General features: G+C 35.8%; 1 protein-coding gene across 8 annotated transcripts in view; it reads left to right on the top strand.

Annotated features, from left to right (window-relative positions):
* The window catches only part of CHD9 (chromodomain helicase DNA binding protein 9), a 158515-nt gene that overhangs the window by 93369 nt on the left and 41292 nt on the right, over positions 1–23854 (top strand). For all 8 annotated transcript variants that reach the window (XM_032591500.1, XM_032591498.1, XM_032591499.1 and 5 more), the window contains exons 17-23: positions 3481–3648; positions 4352–4531; positions 10571–10681; positions 15314–15510; positions 15979–16178; positions 20809–20968; positions 21410–21499. In XM_032591500.1, coding sequence (XP_032447391.1) covers positions 3481–3648; positions 4352–4531; positions 10571–10681; positions 15314–15510; positions 15979–16178; positions 20809–20968; positions 21410–21499 — 1106 coding nt within the window. The remainder of the gene's footprint in view (positions 1–3480; positions 3649–4351; positions 4532–10570; positions 10682–15313; positions 15511–15978; positions 16179–20808; positions 20969–21409; positions 21500–23854) is intronic.

Raw genomic sequence — 23854 nt, 5'->3', positions numbered from 1 at the left:
AGGGGGGCGGGGCACCTGGCTGGCTCAGTCAGTTAAGCATACAACTCTTGGTTTCAGTTCAGGTAATGATCTCATGGTTTGTGAGTTTCAGATAAACATCGGGCTCCATGCTGACAGTGCGGAGCCTGCTTGGGATTCTCTCTCTCCCTCTCCTTCTGCCCCTCTCTGCTCACGCTTGCTCTCTCTCAAAAATAAACTAACTAAATAAATTTCTTTTTTCATTCCTATAACTATTCTTGATACTCCACCTCTTGTATTTTTATCTAAACAAACTACCGTGTATGTTTCCCTAATAGGTTAAATTATCTTAATTTTAATTTAATGATAACAAAATATACTTATTTAGATTATATATTTAGGTTATATATCTTCTAAATAGGTTTACTGACTTGAGTACAGTATTTGTTTGAAGTCTGTTATGTAAATTTGAGAGAGCTTTAAGAATAACGTCTTTGCAATAAATAAAAATCCCAGAATCTTACTTTCTGAAAAATAAGCACTTATCCTAATTTCACCTTCTCAGTCATCATATAATGTAGTACGCATAGAATTAAGACCTAATAGACCATGCCTTTTTATGAAATACAAAATTAAGGTATACGTGTAAGTTAGGACAATACTTGGATCTCATAGAAACAGGAATATTAACAGAGTGATCAGATAGCATCAAAGTATGCAGAAGATAAGCATCGAGGAAAGATATGAAAACATAAAGTTTAAGAGAAATTCTTTTATTGTTCATGGTAGTCTTTATTGTATTGAAATTAATATTATTATTACTTTAGGTAGTTATAATTCCAAATTGTTCCTGAGAATAAACCTGGCTTTCTAAAAAATAAGATTTTAACTTCTTATTTGTGTAATTATATGTATTCTAGTTCAAAATTCAAAGATCCAAATTTAACAGATGAGACAAACTCTATAGAAGGCCAGTTAGTAAATATTTTGGGCTTTTGTAGATCACATAAGGTGCCACACATTCCTTGTTGTTTGTTTTTATAGTCACTTAAAAGTGTACAAGCACCTGGGTGGCTCAGTTGATTGAGTGTCCAACTTTGGCCCAGGTCATGATCTCACAGTTTGTAGGTATGAGCCTTGCATCAGGCTCTGTGCTGATAGCTCCAAGCCTGGAGCCTGCTTCGGATATCGTGTCTCCCTCTCTCTCTGCCCCTCCCCCACTTGCATTCTGTCTCTCTCTTTCAAAAATAAATAAACATTAAAAAAATTTTTTTTGTTAAAGTGTAAGCCATTCTTAATTGGCAGGCCAGATTTGGTCCACAGGGTGTAGTTTACCAATCTATAGGATAAACCCAAATCATGATTATTTGCCTGTTGGGTACATATTTATATTAAAATTGGGGCGCCTGTGTGGCTCAGTCGGTTGAGCATCAGACTTCAGCTCAGGTCATGATCTCACAATTTGTGGGTTCGAGCCCAGCGTCGGGCTCTGTGCTCACAGCTCGGAGCCTGGAGCCTGCTTCCGATTCTGTGTCTCCCTCTCTCTCTGCCCCTCCCCCACTCATGTTCTGTCTGTCTGTCTGTCTCTCTCTCTCTCTGTCAAAAATAAATAAACATAGGGGCGCCTGGGTGGCGCAGTCGGTTAAGCATCCGACTTCAGCCAGGTCACGATCTCGCGGTCCTTGAGTTCGAGCCCCGCGTCGGGCTCTGGGCTGATGGCTCAGAGCCTGGAGCCTGTTTCCGGTTCTGTGTCTCCCTCTCTCTCTGCCCCTCCCCCATTCATGCTCTGTCTCTCTCTGTCCCAAAAATAAATAAACGTTGAAAAAAAAAAATTAAAAAAAAAAAAAATAAACATAAACATTAAAAAAAATTTTAAATTACAGTGCATGTGATGTTCTAAAAGTTAATCTAAAATAATATAAGTACATTATAGAACCTGGAAAAACTGTATCAGAAGTTGGGGACAACTTCTCCCTCTCACTTGGTTTTTCCTACTAATATAGATCTACTCTTTATAGGCTAATGAAAAATTTGGCCTCTTATACTTTCCCTAGACCTAGAGCAATGTTGTTCACTCGGAATTCTGAGTTCTAAAGAGCATGATAGAATAAAGATGTCAAAAAGAGTATAGTATCAATGCCACCTATAAATTGTAATGCCACAATTTATGATTTAGTCTTCTGAAGATAATGGGAAGGTGATTAATAATTTGGGAGAAAGACCATTGATTCTGTGGAACCCTTAGAGTCTAAATTTATTACATAAATTTTAAGTTTAGGGGCGCCTGGGTAGACTCAGTGGGTTAAGCATCTGACTCTTGATTTAAGCTCAGGTCATGGTCTCACAGTTCATAAGATGGAGCCCTGCGTCAGGCTCTGTGCTGACATCATGGAGCCTGCTTATGATTCTCTCTCTCCCTCTCTCTCTCTGCCTGTTGCCTGGTAATGCGCACACTCTCCCTCTCAAAATAAACAAATATTGGGGCGCCTGGGTGGCTCAGTCGGTTGGGCGTCCAACTTCGGCTCAGATCATGATCTCACAGTCCGTGGGTTCGAGCCCCGCATCAGGCTCTGTGCTTACAGTTCAGAGCCTGGAGCCTGCTTTGGATTCTGTGTCTCCCTCTCTCTCTGCCCCCTCCCCTGCTCAAGCTCTGTCTCTGCCTCTCTCAAAAATAAATAAACATTAAGAAATAAATTTTAAGTTTAGTAACACTTCAAGATAAAATATGAAGCTCTTATGTAATCTCTGATGTCTTTACTTCCAACGTATCTACATATTAAATAATTTTTTCTTTGTTTAAGTAAAATTTAGGTCTCCAGAGGTATTCACTTTAAGTTTTTATCCCCCTACAAAGTTTTTATCCCCCCCCAAGGTTTTTATCCCCCCCCAGCTTTACTAAAGTGTATTGAAAAGTTTATTGATAAGGTAGTAGAAAAAAAATTGAGAAATTTAGGGTTATATTTTAAATTTAAAGCTTGAGTTGCCAGCAGTTAAAAATAATGTTTGTAGAGCTTATGTTACCGTCTAAAATTATATTGATGATACCCTCTTTAAAAAACAAGAATTCTGGGGTGCCTGGGGGGCTCAGTCAGTTAAGCGTCTGACTCTTGATGTCGGCTCAGGTCGACATGGTTCATGAAATCAAGGCCTGTGTGGGGCTCCGTGCTGACAGCATGGAGCCTACTTGGGATTCTCTCTCCCCCTCTCTTTGCCCACCCCTCAAAATAAACAAATAAACATTTGAAAAACTAAAAATAAAAAATGATTCTTCATGGATTTATATGATCTGAAATATAAGCTTAAGCTTTAACTTATTGCTGATTGCGGAATCCTTTCTCATTTTAGTAAGCACTATCTTCATTTCAGAAAAGGATATAACTAATTCAATAGCAAGAGTTTCTAAAAATTCTTCCATACTTTTGTATTCCATTGAGATAGTCTGTTGTTAAATGCCTTTTGTATAATGCACTTTGTGCTATTTTGTAAAATAAATTGAATCTATAACTTTTCATTTTTTTATAGGCCCAAGCTCGTTGCCACAGAATCGGTCAGAATAAAGCAGTTAAAGTCTACCGACTAGTAACTCGTAACTCCTATGAGAGAGAGATGTTTGACCGAGCCAGTCTGAAACTGGGTCTAGATAAGGCTGTGTTACAGAGCATGAGTGGAAGAGAAAGTAATGTTGGTGGTGTATGTATATTTTCTTTTTACTTGGAGCTTTTATGTTCTTATTTGCTTTTAATTTAACGTCAAGTTGCGTATCATTTTATTCTGGTCCATCCTGAACACTAAATAGATGCTTTTATGTAAGGAGGCATTTCAGAATAGACCCATATTTAGCTAATGCTTGTGAATCATTTTCTGTCATATTGCTACAGGCCTTGTGAACTCTGAGAATGTGTTTTCAAGGTAGAAAGTCTTTGCTGTGCTTTTAGGTTGTTTGTATCATGGCATAGCAAAACAGAATTGGTGAATTTTTCTGCATTATTTCTATAAACAGTTTTTCAGCTTTTTTTCGGTGTCAAACTACTGGCATTGGCTTTGTTTTGTTATAAGTAAGGTTTTTTTGGCATTTTTTTTCCCTCAAGATTGTTGTCTCATATCTTATGCTTGTAACAACTGTAGAATCCTACTAAAAAGAACATTGAGAGGTTACCTGCCCTATAGGCTTTGTTGTAACTGAAGCTATTATAGGTACAAGGCAAATCTTACTTTAAAGATAATAAGGAAAAGTCAACAATTTCAATGTATTCTTTCAGAGAATTCTTTCTTATTTATACTGTAAACCCAAATGCAGTTTAAACATGACTCTGTATTTTGAAATTTTTTAGGGGTGCTTTCTCATTTTATGAATTTCAAAATAATATTGTTACCAAAACTATTTTCTCTTTAGATTCAACAGCTTTCCAAAAAGGAAATAGAAGATCTGCTTCGAAGAGGTGCATATGGTGCTATTATGGAGGAAGAAGATGAAGGCTCTAAATTCTGTGAGGAGGATATCGATCAGATTTTACTACGTCGTACAAAAACTATCACAATTGAGTCAGAAGGACGTGGGTCAACATTTGCCAAGGTAACAGTGAGTGATATTTTATAAATATACCAGTAATGTTTACTACTAAAAATAATTCCACTCTTACTCTACTAATCATTTGCAGAGTACCTACTTAATGTTTACGAAGTAAATAAAATGTTCTTTTCCTTCATTTCTTTTTTCTGATTTCTCATATCAAATTTCACATATACTGGAGTAAGAATAATAACCAGGAATAGTTCTATGTATTAGAGTAGAACACTCAAAATAAGATTCAGAAATTAAAGAACATCTATGCTGAAGTCAGAGCAAAATGTAAGAATGTAGGTTAAATCGTCTTACGTTAACTGACAGTAATTTCAAGTACTTAAAGAAGAGAAAGGATTTCTAATTTCATCTTAAATATTTAAATCTAATCTGGGGAGTGGAAAATTTGTGTCTGGAAAGGAAGTGTTAATAACTACCTTACTTGGGGAAAACATTTCAAAAGTTTACTAAATTCCTAGATTCACCTCTACCCCCCCCCCTTTTTTTTTTACAAAGAGACATGATAAACCTATATCTTATATTCATCTGAAAAGTTTATTATTGCAATATTCTGTGTCACCTGCACTGATTCATACAGGCTTTCTCCTTTTCCCTTTACTTCCTTTCTGTATCCCCCTGTCCACTTTCAACCTGGAAGTCTATCTTTATCTTTATGGAGAGCTCTGTGTTACAGCAGGTAGTATAGAGACTGTCTCCAAAATAATATCAGTCTTCAAATGAAAATTTTTCTTTTATATTCCTTCAGCAAAAATGAAATCATGTGTCAGGTGCTTTGCTAAATACTGGGAATACTAAAATGAAAGGGTTCTAGTTGCTGAAAAAGTAGAGAAGAAAATGATTAATTTTGCATAAAATTGAAGAGCCAGAGAGTCAGGAAAGCCTTTGCAGAAAAATAACATCTGAGTCTGAAGGCAGTGTGAATTTCATTGTGTTACAGAGAGCATCACAAGAAATGAATCCTGTGTTGCTAAACTATAAGGAAGATTTCAAGGACTATGCATAGGCATGTGTAGATGCACAGGGAGATGAAAATGAAAGGATTAGGGAAGGTTAGATCCAAATTGTGAAGGGCTGAAAAAATTCCATTTTGAGGAATTTGAACTTGATCCTGAGGCAGTTAAAAAGCTTTTAAATCCCTTCAAGCAGAAAATGGACAAAATGAATGCAGTTTAGAAATTTAATGCTAGCAGCAGTGTAGAGAATGAGTTTGAAAGGAGGAAAAACTAAAGGCAGGGATACCGATTAGAGGCTTATATAGGATACAATGATGGGTGAACTAGGGTAGCGGAGTGCCACTTGAATCAACAGGAATTGATGACCAGTTAGGAATGTATGGAAGGGGGAATCAAAAAGGACTTGAAGATCTCAGGCTTAAGTAGCTAGAAGAGTCATGGTATCCCTAAGTAAAATAGAGAATGCAAAAGAAGGAAGTTTATGTGGAGAAAACAATATACTGAGCCTTTACAGGGGATCCAAGAGGAGGTGTCTGGGAGAGTTGTTTAGGATACAGATAGAGATTTGAGAGTTCACAAAGAATAAACCTGAAAAAAGTAGTATTGTGGAAACAAAAGGAATAGTGCAGAAGTATAAGGCTGAGAACTACAATTGGTCACGATTGGGTAGATGTACTGTGGCTTTGACTTCTTTCCTGAGAAATCTTGTTTACTCTGGGTTCCTCGGCTCTACTCAAGTTGTCAACACACTGCGTCCAGCTACTACAGAAATCACCATTGTTGGTTATTCCATGCCTAGAGAAAATCTTAAATTTGTTTTATTTTTTAGTTAATGTAGGCATATGTAAAGTGTTTAACGACCACAGGAGATTCCCAAGTTTACCATGCTAATGAGAATCATTATGAAAGTCAGAATACCAGAGTTTGAATTCTGACTCTGAAGCTGAGTGACCTTGGACAGTTAACCTTTAGGAGTCTTTCTTGTCTTTAAAGAGGAGAGCATAGGGGCATCTGGGTGGCTCAGTCGGTTAAGCTTCCAACTTTGGCTCAGGTCATGATCTCGAGGTCTGTGAGTTCAAGCCCCGCATCAGGCTCTGTGCTGATAGCTTGGAGCCTGGATCCTGCTTCGGATTCTGTGTGTGTGTGTGTGTGTGTGTGTGTGTGTGTGTGTGTGTGTGTGTCTCAAAATAAATAAATAAGTATTTTTTAAAAAGCATAATAGTCTTGGCCTTTTCTACTTTATAATAAAGTGCTAGATGAATATATTTTACTCAAGTATACTCTAGTCATAACCAGCTGTGCTCTAAGAATGTGAAATACTTAAGCATTTAAATTTCTATTTGAAATCCTCAGACCAGGGAGTAACTTGTATTTGAAAAAAGAGCCGGCTGAAGAGTTGCTTAAGTAGCTGAGCGAGTCCAGAGAATTTGCCTGTAGTTGTCCTAGAATTTGTTCATTTCCACAGTTGTGTGGGAATGCCACTATGTAGTGGACATTTGGCATATTAGAATATGACACCAGTATGTAGTGGCACCAAAGGTGCAAAGTTAGTAGTATTTTATACTTTTTCCTGGAATTTCCAGACTTCCTCTGTGCTCAGTTATTCTTAGTGGTTTGGATAAATGAAGTAATTCCAATCCATCTCTTTGCATTATCAAATAATTTTTAAAAGAAGCCATCTATATGGAGCAGAGTGCATAATGAGACTGTTTATTTAGACTTCGTACATATCCATCAAATAAAACTCATTATTGGTAACTTGATAAGTGCTTATATCACCTGAACTTTATTTTGAGATAATTTTCATAAGGGCAATAAGGTGGATCCTAGAAATAGAAATGTTCTAGTCTGATTTTTTTTTTTCTGGTATAGAACAAGACTTTGAATTGCTTAATTTACAAAAACAAACCAGTCTGTATCAAGCTTCAGTGGATTGCTTATTTGTAAAGGCCCTTCTGTGCACCCACTATCTTTCTGCTACTTTCTAATGTAGAAAGATGGATTTCAGCATATAAAATACCTTCCTTTGTAAATAATAAAAGGATTTAATGACTAGAAAACATTTAAGGAAAAATATTTTTGGAGGAATAAAAATGTTAAGATTTAACATTTGGAATTAATCAGTAAACCTATACCTGATAACATCTTCTACAACAGGCATTTTATTTTTATAGGCATTAATTCATTAAAATCCTTCAGAATTTTGAAAGTCATCTTGAAAATAGGCTATATGTCATTTAACAATAGCATCTAAAATTATTTAGAAATATTTTTTAATTTTATTTGAAAAGTAAATTTATCATTTTTCTTACAATGAATATAACAAAAGCTGCAATTGTGAAGGATAGTTTCTTCCAGGTAAATTATTTTAATTATCAACAGTTACTTGGTAGCAGAATAAAAGTGATTATCCACAGTAACATAGGATTTTTTTTAAGATTAGCAATCATAATCTAATATGTTCCAGAAATCTAATTGTTAATTTTTAATGGCTTTTCATATTTAATGTCTTTTCCTATTAAATGTCCATGTAAAGCAGATGCTCATTTGCTAGCTTTGTTAAATCTCAAGAAGCATGTTATCAGTGAAACTATATAGTGCGAAATAAAACCCAAAGAACTTCAGTGTTCCTGGAAGTTGATGAATCTAATTAATGAAGATTTGAAAGTATGGATATCATATGTCCTCAGTTATGAGAAATTCATTTCTGAATTAACAAGTAGAAGTCCCCTCATAGTTTAAGAATTACTTGAGCAAATTTAGATATCTCTTCCTTACACTCATTCATAATACTTTGTCATCAAATACTTCTATGCAGATGATGATGGCTACTACTTTTCATTTTATCAAGTTGGTTAGCCTATGCTGTTTTAAGTTGGATATGGGTTTTTATAATATGTATTTTATCATGAAGAGGAGTCTGGCTGTACTATTTCTTGTTGCCACTGTGACAAATCACCACAGCACACATTTATTCTCTTATAGTTCTGGACGTCAGAAGTCCAAAATGAGTCTTTACAGGCTAAAAACTCCAGGTGTCAGTAGGATGGGTTTTCCCTGGAGGCTCCAGAGGAGACTCTGTCCAGCTTTTTTGAGTGCCTACGTTTCCTGTTTGTGACCATATTATTCCAGTCTCTGCTTCTATTGTCACATAGCCTTTTCCTCTTATAAGGACAGTTGTGATTACACTTAGAGCCTACAAAGCTATAGTTTTAGAGCAAGCAAAAAAAAAAACCAAAAAACAAAAAAAACCCCATAAAATTTAAATTCATTTCTTTTTAAAAATTTTTTTTAATGTTTTATTTATTTTTAAGACACAGAGAGACAGTGCACAAACAGGGGAGGGGCAGAGAGAGAGGGAGACACAGAATCCGAAGCAGGCTCCAGGCTCTGAGCTGTCAGCACAGAGCCTGATGCGGGGCTCAAACTCATGAATTGTGAGATCATGACCTGAGCTGAAGTTGGACGCTTAACCAACTGAGCCACCCAGGCACCCCTTAAATTAATTTCATTAAAATATTTATTGCTATCACTTCTGTTTCATAAGTATGCCAGCAAAATGTACATTTTAAACATTTATAATATTTCAACACTTATTATATAGCATCTTAATAACCCAGCCTCAAAAGAATGTTTGATGGAATGAATATACTTAATATTTGGTAAGTAGTGTCATGAACAGAACCTTTTAAGTTTATAAGAGGCATTTAGGATTTTAATTTTGTTTCTAATTCATTTGTTAGACACAGTCTAAAGATTCAAAGTACAAATATAGACAGTGGTATAATAAAACATGTATACTTATCACTCAGCTTCAATAAGTATCAACTCATGCCAAACTTGCTTCATCATTACCTCATCCATCCTTCGTATTATTTTAAAGGAAATCCCAGATAGTATATATACAGGCATATGTGTAATATATATGAAGATTTCTTTAACACACCCACAATACTTACCATTACATTCAAAAATCAAATTCACAGTGATTCCTTCATATCATTAGTGTTCCACTGTTCAAACTTGCAGACTTACCTTGAGTGTCATAAATGGCTTGTTTGCGTATAGCTGCTTTATCATCTCTTTAATGTGTAATTTTCTTTTAAAATGCCATCAAGAAGGGTTTTTTAATGAAGATTTTTATCATTTGATTATATCCCAGATAATTAATCATTATCTGTAAGCCATTTACCAATTATATTCTCTTTTGAAAATAATTTGACTACATTCTTCCCTTTAACTCTTGTAAGTGTTCCCATGCATTTTTTAGGCTCTTTTCTTTTTTAAAGCATCACGTGTCTTTACTGTTTGTTTCATTTTTATAAAGCACTTTGATGACTTCCTTTGAAGTGGCGTATCTATTTTCAGGGACTTAAGTTTCAAATAACGGTTATTAGTTTGTAAGTGACAGTGTTGAGCTGCAATATCTAAAGTTTGTTCCAACTAAAAGATTGTATGATTTCTACAATATTTAAGAAAGTAAATCATCTGTATTTTTTTTTGTTTTTCTGTAATCTCTTAAATTTTTACAATGACTATGCAGTATTGTTGTAAGGAAAAGCGTTTTTAATGTAAAGACAGAGTGATATTTTTTTTATTTCTTATATCCTGTATTGCATTTTCTTTAGGAGACCTATCTCTTTAAAAATGTGATGGAAATAAAGTAGGAGTATACCAGAAAATGAACTGTATAGGGCAAGCAGTTTTGAAATTCTTGTTCTAACCTAATTTCTTAATATTCATGTAGTATATCTAGAAAGCATATCTCTGTCCTGTGTAGCTTCTTGACCAAAGAGATTTGATCCTTACTTATCAAAAGCTTGAGTTAAACAACAGTAATAACTTACTTAATCCTTTCCTAAAAACTCCAGCCTATGTTGGCAGTGAGCCTTTTGCCGTGAGCAGATGCTGTGCTGTTTCAGACCATAGCATTTGGAGTATCCTTTGAGTGTATGTGTGTATGCTGAATTCAAATTCTATCCCCAATAAATGTGAGGAGATAATGTTGTAAATATACTTTGATAGATTTTCCTCTAAACTTCAAAACATTTTGAAAAACTGCCATTATGTATTTCAGGCAAGTTTTGTGGCATCTGGAAATCGGACAGATATTTCCTTAGATGATCCTAACTTCTGGCAGAAATGGGCTAAAAAGGCAGAAATAGATATAGATGCCATCAGTGGCAGAGTAAGTATTTCTTTCCCTTTGAAATATCTATTAGGATACTTTCTAATATTATTATAATATTTTAAGGTATTCAACTGTGTACTTACTGAAATAAATTTACTTCATAAATAAATTGATGTGGAGTATCTGAATGATCATATATTGAGTTAGGCACTGCTTCAATTTAATACCTCTGGTATCTATCATGATAGGTTGTAATACAGGGAAAATTTAAGTTTGAATACTTATATTCTTAAAATTGTAATGTGTTTTTTAATTTGTAAAATGTCTTCAAATCATCAGTTATGTTTATTTTGCTCTTTAACTTTGTTTCCTTGGAGTCCGCTCCCATTAATGATGATCCAGTCAGATACAAAAGGAGAAAAAAAAAAAAACAGTCAAGAAAGTGGCAAAACTATTTCTTTTTTAACTTTACTTAGAGCTAAGAAAGGGCCAAAAAGCTAAAATACAATTTGTAGAACTAATAATAACATAACTGTTTACTTCATAAGACACCTGACTAATTATGTATAGGAATCAATGTGAATCTTATCTATTAGCAAGATAACTGCTAAATGATTGAAAGAATTCTATATTAAGCATTGATGCATGGGATCTATTTTAATAGATAGTCTTTTTAATTAAAATGTAAAACTTTACAATGAGAAATAATACCACTGCCATACACAATCGTTACTATTTAATGTGTTTCAGAAATATGTGTAATTGTATGTGAAACAAATAAGTAAATTTGAAACGATATTTATAAAAACATCATTATTTACATATGGCATGTTTATATGTCTAAAAAGGCAATGGAGGGGCACGTGGGTGGCTCAGTTGGTTGAGCATCCGACTTGGGCTTGGGTCATGATCTTGCAGTTTGTGAGTTTGAGCCACATCGGGTTTGCTGCTCTCAGCCTGTCAGCGCAGAGCCTGCTTCAAGTCCTCTGTCCCCCTCTGTGTGCTCCTCCCACACTTGAGCTCTCTCAAAAATAAATGAGCATTTAAAAAAAATAAAAATAAAAAGGCAGTGGAATCTGGAAGCAATGGAATTTTTTACTCATTAAAAGTATAGGAGCGCCCTGATGGCTTAGTCGGTTAAGCCTCCAACTCTTGATTTCAACCCATGTCATGATCTCACGGTTCATGAGATCAAATCCCATGTCTGGCTCTACACTGATAGCACGGAGCCTGCTTGGGATTCTTTCTGCCCCTCTCCTCACTCGCTCCCTCTCACTCTCTCTCTCTTTCTCAAATAAAATAAACATTTAAAAGTAAATAAATGAGTTTAATGAATTAACTTGATAGAAGATAAATACACCACTTAGCCTTCTTAAATATTGGTACTAACAGAAGTAGAAAAATATAATGGAAGAAAACACCTATTCACAGAAGGAAAAAAAGATACAAAACACTTAGGAGTATACTTACTGACAGATGTATGTGATTTAGTTAAGTAAATTATCAAATTTAATTGGGAGATTTGTCAGTTGGCAAGAAAACTACATATTTTAAGCATTTTAAGAGTTTGTAAACATAGGGGCACCTGGGTGGCTTAGTCGGTTAAGTTTCCAAGTTTAGCTCAGGTCATGATCTCGTGGTTCATGGATTCGATCTCTGCATTGGGCTCTGTGCCGACAGCTCAAAGCCTGGAGCCTGCCTCGGATTCTGTGTCTCCCTCGCTTTCTGCCCCTCCCCCACTCGTGCTCTATCTCTCTGTCTCTGTTAAAAATAAATAAATGCATTTTTAAAAAATTAAAAAAAAGAGTTTATAAACATAGAAATGCAACCAAAATCAAAATGTTAAGTTTTTTCATATAACCAGACAATATGTAAAGTTTCCCTGGAAAAATGAATTGTCAAGAATATTAAATGTTTATTTTAAATGCACTTTTAGGAACCTGTCTTACAGCAATAATCATACAGGTACAATGATAATACAGTACAGTGATGTTCATTGCCACATTTTTTTGTTTTAGAAAAAACTTACAAACTAAACCTCTTATGATAGAGGATTAGTGCATGCATTACTGTCTAATGCAATAAGTAAAAATAATCATGTAGATCCCTATGTACTAGTGATATAGAAAGAGCTCCAACACAGTTAAATTTAAAATATGAGGGAGATATAGAACAATGCCTATAGTGTGATATTTGTGAGTTTTCAAAAGTCTCTGTTGGGGATCCAGAGACACTCGTATGCATTTATGCATTCATCCAACTATGAGTCAAGTGCCATTCTCACATTAGGGACAGTGTGCCCAAGACAAAGCAACCACTGCTTTTACACAACTTATGAATTCTCGTAGGTGAGACAGAAGTAAACAAGTGCATAAGATAGTTTCAGAGAGGGAAGAAAATGAAACAGATGGCAGAGAATGCTGGGAGGTGTAGAGACAGCATTAAGCGACGTGGTCAAGGGAGGTCACTCTCAGTTGTGCTGAGATTGAATGACCAGAAAGAGCCAATAATGTAAAGACATGAGGAAAATCTTTCAAGGTACAGGGAATGGCAGTAAGCCATTGGTGGAAATAAGCTCTGGTATTCCAGAAATAGAAATGACATGGCAGTGTAGGCAGTGAGGAGGTGATAGGCAAGGTTAGAGACCATAGATATGGGTCACATTATAGGGCCTTGTGTATTACCTTGGGGAGTTAAGCACTTTATAAATAAACTTTTATAAGCACTTACTTACTCATTTAATACTTGTACAGTTACATTTTCTTATTTATGCTTTGAAAAAGACATTTAAAGGTTTTCTGAAAATGAAGTACAAAGAAGGCAGACTAGCATTATTTACTATCTATTAAAACATAATGTATTATAAACATGATTAAAACAGCATGCTACTGAGAAAAAGATATAAAGAGTAAGAACAAAATAACAGAAAAGGATCAAATTATAAGTTTTAATAAAGAAATATTAGAGAAAAAGGCATTATATAATAATCATGACTAGAATATTGAGTTAGCGTTGGGGGAACTTTATAATGATATACTCTATACCAAGTAAACTCCAATTTGCGATAAAAAAATTTTTTTAAATTCTTTGAAAGCATGAAAAAATGGAAAAACTAGATTTCTGTTTTATCAAATACTTGGTGGGAAAACATTCTAAATTAGAAAGAAATCACAAAGGAAATGTTTGGCATATGCAAATACATAAGACTACTTAAGTACTTTTTCCATTAAGTACTCCAAAGTACTTAATGGAAAATAAAAGGGCAGTTAGACTGGTGAGACTTATTTATAGCAGAAATTTATATGAAAGTCAATATTGTTATTATATGAAAGCTCATATAAGGTGATCAAAAATACATCAAACCTCAAAAGATTGTGGGCAGAAGACTTGAAAATTTACTCAAAAAATACAGTTAGGGTTTTTTTTTGTTGTTGTTGTCTTTAAAGAAGCTGGGGTGGGGCAAAAGGACAACTCTTTCTTACTGAAAAAAGGCCGATTAACAAATATAGAAGGCATAAGAGAAGAGTTCTACCATGTATTGACCACAGTAATAATTGTAGCAGACAAGACCCATTGATGAATTCTAAAATTAGTGGGTAAAATTGAAGGAGAAACAGACTTTTTACATATTCTCAAAGAATATCTTCCTAACTTGGAAATAATTTCATTGAAGGTAAAAAACATGTCAACTTAAGTTGTTTTGAATGAGTTAAACTGAATTAAACATGGTGAGGTTCATACACTTAATTACCTTGCTTTTTGTGTATTAATATAACTCTTTTGGAAAGGACTAAAACATGTTTTTGGATCTATAAAATATTTAAATCCTTTGACCAGTATTGGTATTTCTAGATATTTCCCTTTTTTGGATTTATCTTTAGGATAAACTTAGATTACAAATATTTATTTTAATGGGGCACCTGGGTGTCTCAGTCGGTTAAGCATCCAACTTCGGCTCAGGTCATGGTCTCACGGTCTGTGAGTTTGAGCCCCGCGTCGGGCTCTGTGCTGACAGCTCGGAGCCTGGAGCCTGCTTCAGATTCTATGTCTCCCTGTCTCTCTGCCCCTCTCCCATTCATGCTCTGCCTCTCTCTGGCTCAAAACTAGGTAAACATTAAAAAAAAATTTTTTTAACAAATATTTACTTTAGCATTATTTATTTTAAAAATTGAAAACAAAGGCTCTTGGGGGGCTCAACCTGTTAAGCATTCAACTCTTGATCTCAGCCCAGGTCTTGATCTTAGGGTTGTGAGTTCAAGCCCCTCTTTGGGTTCCATGATGGGTGTGAAGCCTACTTAAAAATAAGGCGAAAAAAAATTGAAAACTATCTAAACTATGAATTAGGTAAAGAAAACTAAGATGCATAAATATAGTTTAAAAATATATTATGGTTATTATATAAAGCATAACACAATAACTCTCATATTAATGATAAGGCCAAATACCAAATTCTTTTCATCCTATGACTGTGATGTCACAATATTATATGTGTATGGTAATAAGCATTTTAAAGGAATATAAAAATTTTTAAGTTGATCTGGTAGGTTGATGAAATTGTTAGTAATTTCTTTTTCTGACTTTTTGTAATTATTTTATTGTTTGTACAATTTGAAAGGTGAAGATATAAAACATTGTTATAAACAAAATAGTAAAAGGACCTTTAAGTAATAGCTGTTAACAATTTTACAGAACAGCTTGGTTATTGACACTCCAAGAATTAGGAAGCAAACAAGACCCTTTAGTGCCACAAAAGATGAGTTGGCGGAATTATCTGAAGCCGAAAGTGAAGGGGATGAAAAGCCCAAACTCCGGAGACCCTGTGATCGTTCCAATGGCTATGGAAGAACTGAATGCTTTAGAGTAGAGAAAAATCTTCTAGTTTATGGGTAAAAAAATTTTTTTAATATTTCTTGTTAATAGTCTATATAAAGTTACAGAAAACGTACACTGTATTCTAGTGTATTTTTTCATCTTGTTAGAATCAATAAAAATCTATTTTAAGTAGATTTAAAATACCCTACATTTATATGCTTAACGTATATTTAGTAGCAGAATGATGGAGTATCCTTAAGTTTTAAATTATAAATGTATCACTGAAGTCAAATTCCTTGTTTTTCTGAGAGTTGCATATTCAATAATATAAAATGGATAATCTTGTTATCCATTATTGAATAAGACACACTTGAAATCACTATACCATGGTTCTGCATTTTACACTCAGGGAAAAAACTTTATTAGGTACATCCTATTCATGACAAATGTGTTTTTTGTAGTTTTCAAGCCTTTTATCCATGAGTTCTGTTTTTCTCTAGAACTTGACTAAATATTAATGTAAGTTTACCTTTTTTAACCAGATGGGGCCGATGGAGAGAGATTCTGTCTCATGGTCGTTTTAAAAGGCAGCTGAATGAGCATGATGTAGAAATAATTTGCCGAGCCCTCTTAGCTTATTGCCTTGTTCACTACCGAGGAGATGAGAAAATTAAAGGCTTCATATGGGATCTCATTACTCCAACTGAAGATGGGCAGACACGAGAGCTACAAAATCATCTGGGTAAGAACATTCTTTCTTATTACATTTATGTTCAGTTATATAGGTGGCACCATAGTACCCTATAAAGTGTTGAAGCACTGTAGAGTTAACACTAATGAATCCTTAAGCTTCACGCTCAATTCAAGTTCCAACTTAGAAAATACTAGTGTTATCAGTTTGGTTGGGTTTCACATACAGGTTTACGTGCAGTTTGGTTATTGATCCAACATAAATCCGTTCGCAGGTTGTTGTCTCAGAAGTCTTCCCTCATCCATGTTCATATAGATCTATCTCATTTTTAAAACTCCTTTTTAGTAGTTCATAGTGTTGCTATTTATTTAGCATCTGCTTTTAATGATGGGCACTTAGGCCATTTCTCGCTGTAGAGAATTAAAAAACAAGTTTCAGTGAAGATCCATCTGCGTTTATCCTTGTTCATGTGACTAAACCTGTCACTAAAATAAATACCATGAAATGGAATTGTCGAAGGATAGCTTATGTACATCCTTAGTACCTAAAATGTGGTCTATGGGTTAATAGCATCAGCATCTCCTGAGAGCTTCTTAGAAGTACAGAATCTTGGGCCTCAGACTTACTGAATCAGAAACTGAACTTTAACAAGTTCCTTAGCAATTAGTATGTATATTAAAGTTGAGAAACACTGATGTATACATTTTAAGTTTTCATAAATACTTTAATTTGCCATCAGATATGACTATACCAGTTTACAACTGTAAATTGTATATATAAGGTATATATAAGTCCCTTTTTCTCCACATCCTTTCTAATAGAACATTCTTTTCTGCATAAAGTAATTCTTTCATAGCATAAAGTAATTGATTTTTCTGTAAAGATAAAAAAGATTACTACGCCCTGAAAGTTGTGTTACAATTTTGTTCTATTTAATCAACACATACCTGTTATAGTGTCTACTGTGTGCTTCTCGTGCAAGGTAGTGGGAAGATAAGAAGAAACAAGATCCCTGAGCTCATCATGAACTTTGCATTCCGGCCAGGTAGATAGACATAATAAGAAAGGAGATAAATAATTACAGAATGTGATAAGTACTGTGAGGTAAATAAAATAACTTCTGAAATGGAGAAAACAGAAAGCACCTATTTTAGATTAGGGTGATCACTGGAGGCTGTCTTAGTTGCGGGCAATTAAATCAGTAATGTGCAGAACTGACTTCAGGTAAGGATGGAAGATGGACACAAATATAATCTCACTCTTCCTTGAAACCCCACTTACATGTCAGTGAAGAGAAAAAAAAAAATTAAGGCATTACACTTGATAAATTCTACAGACAAAAGTCCTAGTTTCTTCAACAAAGTGGGGGCAGGCAGGTAAAGAGGCTATCCAAAACCCGTGGCTCTCAGCCAGACATGATTCTGTGCCTGGTCCTGCCACCATTTAGGATTGTCACTGCTTTGAGCATGTCACTAGCATCTAGTAGGTAGAGGGCACGGGGGTATAGACAGCCCTGCACAATAAAGAACTATGCAGTTCAAAATACCAACAGTGCCGAGATTGAAAACCCTGCTGTAACCTAAAAGATTTAAGAGTCCTCAGCTGCTTGCATTGTGGGGGTCTTATTTCATTCCTGGTTGAAACAAACAGCCCAGGGGATTTTTTAAAATTATCTTTTTTAGATAATAGTAAATTTGAATATCAAGTATTAAGGAAGTATTATTTGCCTTTCTTGGAGCTGATAATGGTTATTTTTTTAAAGGAGGCTTTGTCTTTTATATATCGCTAAAAGAGCCCCACATTGAGGGTAGAGATTACTTAAGTAAATAAACTTTAAAAGGGGGGTGGGTATCTGACTGGCCTAGTCAGAGGTGAGTGCAGCTCTTGATCTTGGGATTGTGAGTTTTAGCCCCACGTTGGTGGTAGAGATGACTTAAATAAATAAATTTTAAAAATTAATAAAGATAGTCGTATTTGTTCATGAAATGATTGGTGTCTTAGATTTACTTCAAAATAATATAGAAGAAAAAAAATAATAACATAGAAGGTTGGGGAGTGAACAGGGTATAGATGAAACAAAATTGACCATGAGCTGATAATTATTAAAGTTGGATGACAGGACATTGTGATCCTTCATATTACTCCATCTGTTTTTGACTATGCTTAATTCCATAATTAAAAAGTAAATAGGCATAAACCCTCAAAAGAAGAGAGAGAATGGGAGAGGAAATAGCAACACAGTTTTGGAACCTGGAAGCAAATAGATGAGTGGTGACTAACTCAACCAACCAGAGAGAGTTGAATCTTAGGTCAGCAGTAGGAAAAGGCAACGACCGACTGGTTTGCTGCACAGATTACCCAAAAGTTTCAGCCTGTGACATATCAGGAACCTCTGAAAGTAGGTGTAAAGGACAGAGGTTTTGACTACAAGTTGTTTAAACAGAGTTCAGATTGCTAAATATCCTCTTCAGTTCTGTGTCATCAGGATGAAAAATGACTTAAAGTTTGTTCTCTAGGGAGAGTGAAGTGGAGGGTCTCTGGGTTGCATTGGTAGTTGAGGTATGGAGCTCCTAAATGGGGACCGAATGAATGTATGTATATTGAACAATGTCATACTCAAGGAAGAAAACTAAAGAATTTTCTTTGCGGAGTCTGATCAGGGCAAAACCTAACAATATGAAGGGTAACAGCAGATTGCCCTTCAGTGAGTCCCGTCAGACCATCTGTGTCAACTTTTTGGTCTGTCTCAAATATGAGCAAACAACCAAGGATACCAGACACCCGAGTAAAGTTTCCAACATGAGAGGTGGAGACGAGAAACAAACCATCTAAATGAACTCGGAGGAAATAAGGACTATGCAAGGAAAAGAACTTTTTTAAACCAGCATTAATATCTTTAAAGATACTTCAAATATACTGTGATTTTGGAGGAAGAATAAGGTGCTGTAGAAACAGTCAAGCACAACAGATCTCGTGTAAATTATAAATTAGCATGTAACAGAAGTGAAAAAATAAATAGGATTATGTGATGAAATCTGAAGCAGTTTTGTTAAAGAGAAGTTTGTATGGAATATCTACATATTTTATTAGGAAAACTTAAGTATGTATATTTTTAAGTATGCACTGGTTTCCAAATCAGAGTGAGGAGGACTCTGGAATGTAGAACAGTATTAACATAGAATAGAATAGCAATTTAAGGTGGAGGGCATTAATTAGGATCAAAAAGAGATACTACACAGTAATAAAATGACTGATCCATAAAAGGAGATATAACAAGTATGAACTTTATACACCAAACAAAACGGTCTCAAAATATAAAGGCAAAATTGCCAACATTGTCAGAAGAAATGGACAGGCCACAGCATGCTTCTGTTTACCATTGTGGTAAGATTCCTGGCTGGTAGAGGACAGCAAGGAAAAGAGATACGAGGTAGAAATTGAAAGGAATCAAAACTGTTTTTTTAGTAATTGTTAAAAATTGTAAGTGAAACAACTCAAGCATCATTGAGTTTAATAGGTAGGTGGTGGTATGCAGTGATACTCATACAATAGATTTTTAACAGCAGTTAAAATGGATAAATTACAGCCTTGTGAGTCGGCAAGTATTAAATCTCAAAAAAATACCAAAGTAATCAATAATTTGCAGAATTGCATGTGAAATACAATGTCTATAAACTTAAATATTTCTCCGACCTATGAATACAAAGAGGCATGGAATGAAAAGACAAATTCAGGGTAGTGATTATCTCTGGGAAGGAAGGAGTGTATTGAACTTCAACTATGCGTATTCATTTCCTTTAATAAAACACTGACCAAATATGGAATATGCTAAGGTTAAGAGTAGGAATATATTTTCTGTAGTTTTGAAATATTTCAGGGGCGCCTGGCTGGCTCAGTCAGTAGAGCATGTGACTCTTGATCTTGGGGTTGTAAGTTCGAGCCCTACGTTTGGTGTAGAGATTACTTTAAAATAGTAAAAGAAAAAGAAATATTTCACAACAAAAGTATCACATAAAATGAATATAGCTCTCTTAAACAGGAATCCACAATGACTAAACCTAATGCAGTTTTGAAAATCAAGAGGCCAAAACTTATTTTGTAACTAAAGAAACTAAAACCAAAGCAGAGGTACAGGTTTTAGCTTTTGGTTTTTACATTTGGAAAACAAATAATGTGTTTTAGAACAAAATGGAAATCACAGTGATTAATTTCAGATACAGAATTATTGGGTGTTTGCGGGGAACTGTTAATATGTGTGTATAATCATCATGTTAACTTACCTTGCGATTGGGTCAGTATTGTTACCATTAATATATTTTTTTTTAAACATTTTTTTTTTTTTTTGAGAGACAGAGAGAGACAAAGCGTGAGCAGGAGAGGGGCAGAGAGAGAAGGAGACATAGAATCTGAAGCAGGCTCCGGGCTCTGAGCTGTCAGCACAGAGCCCGACACGGGGTTCGAACCCACAAACCATGAAATCATGACCTGAGCCGAAGTCGGAGGCTTAACCAACTGAGCCGCCCAGGCGCCCCATGTTACCATTAATATTTTAAAGATCTCTATACAGCCTGCACAGACCTCTGAAAGTCTCCAGAAATTTCTTGTGTTGAAAAAAATGTGCCAAATTGCAAATCTTTCTACAGATTATCCCTGATACCACGTGTCCTTCTCATTTTAACAGGCCTGTCAGCCCCAGTACCCAGGGGTCGAAAAGGGAAGAAAGTAAAGACTCAAACAAGCTCATTTGATATACAGAAAGCAGAATGGCTTCGAAAATATAATCCTGAGCAGCTACTTCAAGATGAAGGATACAAAAAACATATAAAACACCACTGTAATAAGTAGGTAGTAGGGTATTTTTAACACAACTCTTTAGAAGTTTATATTTCTGAATTTATTAAAAATCTTAAAGCATGCTGATTTTGAGTACAGAGATAGTATGGTCTAGGACCAATCCTAATCTTAATCTTACAGGGTATCCTTCAGCAAATCATGGTATACTATACCTCTTGTGTCACTGTTTTCATCAACAGAGAGAAAAATAAAACTGGCCTCCAAATGATCTCAGTATATCTTACTTGGATATTAAATAATGATGATTGTGAAGATTTTGGAGAAACCTAGTTTATATATATGGTAGTAATGAGATTTATTTAATCAGAAGTAATTATTTAATTACAAAAATTCTGTAAACAAATTCTTTTCCAATTTTAACCTCATGGATGAATTTTCTTTAATGATTAATATCTTTGTGTCTTTTGATTTCCTTTCCCTCATTTTAGGGTTTTGCTTCGTGTAAGAATGCTGTATTATCTAAAGCAAGAAGTCATTGGAAATGAGTGTCAGAAAGTATTTGATGGAGTTGATGCAAGGTAAATTAATTAAATAACCTGTTGATATTTTCAGTAATATACTGAAAATAGCAAAAATTCTATGACCAGAAAACTGTCTATCAAAGTGGCTGCTTACTCAGTGAAGTTCACAAGAAGAAAATTCTACCACATTTACAGAATTCACCCTTGCCAGTTTGTTGCCTTTCCTCTGTTAGTCTCAGTCTGGCTCTGTCACTAGTAGCAGTATCAGTCATCATCATCATCATCATCACCATCATCATCTGGCTCTGTCACAACAACAGTAGCAGCAAATCTAAAACTAAATCTAAAACTGAACCTTCCCTGTGTTCATTCTTTTCTTCTTCCCTCCTAACCCAGTGGAAGAATGGTGACTGACTTTTATCCACATATGATCTGTCCGACACCCTGGTCTCTTTGTTCCTTATTCTACTTCTCTCTTCTTCCTGAAATGCTATCTTCTTTAATTTTTTTGTAATACTGTCTTCTGTAGGCATTCATGCAACTACACCCACCCGGTTGTCCTTTTTCCTCAGCGCTCTGTCCCTCACCCACAATGCTGCAGCCACACTGGTGTTTCTGTTTCTCCAGCACGTCAGGCTCATTCTGTGCTGTGCCTCCTGGTACACTCTTACACCTCAGCTTCCCCAGAACTGTCTCTTCAGGTCATTCAGGCCTCTATTCAGCTTCTACCTCCTCAGATAGGCCTTCCCTGGCCTCCCTAGCTAAAGCAAGCCTAGCAGTCACTCGCTACTACGTAACCTTACTTTATCTCATTCATAATGCCTATGAAATGCTTATTAGAGTCATGTTTATTTGTCTGTCTTTCTCTTCCCACTATAGTTTAAGCTGCTTGAAGGTTAAACATGCTATCTGTCGTATTGATCATTTTTTTCACAGCCCCTAGAATCTGGGACATAATAACACCCAATACATATTTGTTGACCGAGTGACCCCTCTTTTCCCTTGGCCTCCACTTGTGGAGAAACTATGATCTGTGAATTATCCCTACATTTCCTCTTTCATTAATCTCCCCCTGGCCCCCAACTTTTCATTTGGATTTTATCATATTTGCATCTCCCTCAGCATAGATCCAGACACACGCACACGCACACACACACACTCACCACACACACAGTGCTTTTGGACCTGTGTCTCCTCACGCTACTGTGTTATCACTCTCCTTGATTTCTGTGTCTGTGTCTCCTTTTTCTGCTCTGCCATTTCCTACGCACTCCCCCACAGCTCAGCTGCCACCCCCTCTCTTCTGCCTGCCCACTCGTCCACCAGTAAGCTTGCTGCTGAACACATGGAGGAACCCTACTGCTTATCTGACTTCACCTTTGTTGGCCACTGCCTCCTTAAAATGTGTCTATAGCAGCATTCACCTGGACGTGTTCTTTCGAGCTTCTTTCTGCTTATTGTTCTGCAGGCTCCTCTTCACCCTCTTAAATGTCTTCTCATAGGCCCTCTTGTTGTCACCTCCTTTTCTTGGATGCTGTCTCTCTTCTGTGGTGTCAGGTGTTTTTTTAATTTTTTTTTAAGTTTTATTTATTTAAGTAATCTGTATGTCCCATGTGGGGCTCAAACTCATGACCCCAAGATCAAGAGTCACCCACTCTTGCAACTGCCCCATCAGGTGCCCCATCAGTTTTTGTTTTTATTCTAAGGGTCTTCCAGATCTGTCTCCAGTTCACATCTCTCTCCTGAACTTCAGGTCCACATTTCTCACAGGTGCCATGATTACCAGTGCCTCCAGGCTTTTACACTCTTGCTGGAACATTCCCTTTCCCCCTTTCCTCCGTTCTCCGGGCTCTTCCTGCTCAGCTGACATCAACTCAGCCTCCAGGTCAGGCACGTACCCAGAGAACCCTGTCACACCATTCACCATGCAGTAGTGCAGGTACCTCTTCATGAGGGGAGGGAGTGTCTGCCTTATTATTGCTATTATTGGCACTTAATGAGTGCTGTTTAAATATATTTTGAATGAGTGATCTGGCCTGGGGAAGTTAAAGACAGTTTTATGCAAGAGACAGCATGTGAACTGAATCTTTAAAAACAGAAATCAACAGCAGGAGCACATGCACCTCATTATGGTCCTTTCCCTAGCAGTTAACAAACACTTCACATGCATTTGTCACTTACAATCAAACACAGGGCAGGTATATGCTCTTTACAAGTAGGAAATCTTTCTACCGCCGAAGCTTATCACAGTGTTCTGAGCTTACAGTGCCACCTGATGGTTGGTGAGGGGAACTACCTGACCCTCTGAAATTCTTTCCTCTTGCCTTCATCTTTTGGTTCTCACACTTTTTCGTCCTGGTCAGGAAATCAATCAAAAATAAATATCTTCTGTAACTGTATTTTTCCTCATCG

This window comes from Lynx canadensis, chromosome E2 (genome assembly GCF_007474595.2).
Source record: "Lynx canadensis isolate LIC74 chromosome E2, mLynCan4.pri.v2, whole genome shotgun sequence".
NCBI lineage: Eukaryota > Metazoa > Chordata > Mammalia > Carnivora > Felidae > Lynx > Lynx canadensis.
Note: the sequence above shows the minus strand (reverse complement) of the source record. Positions and strands in the feature narration are given on the sequence as shown.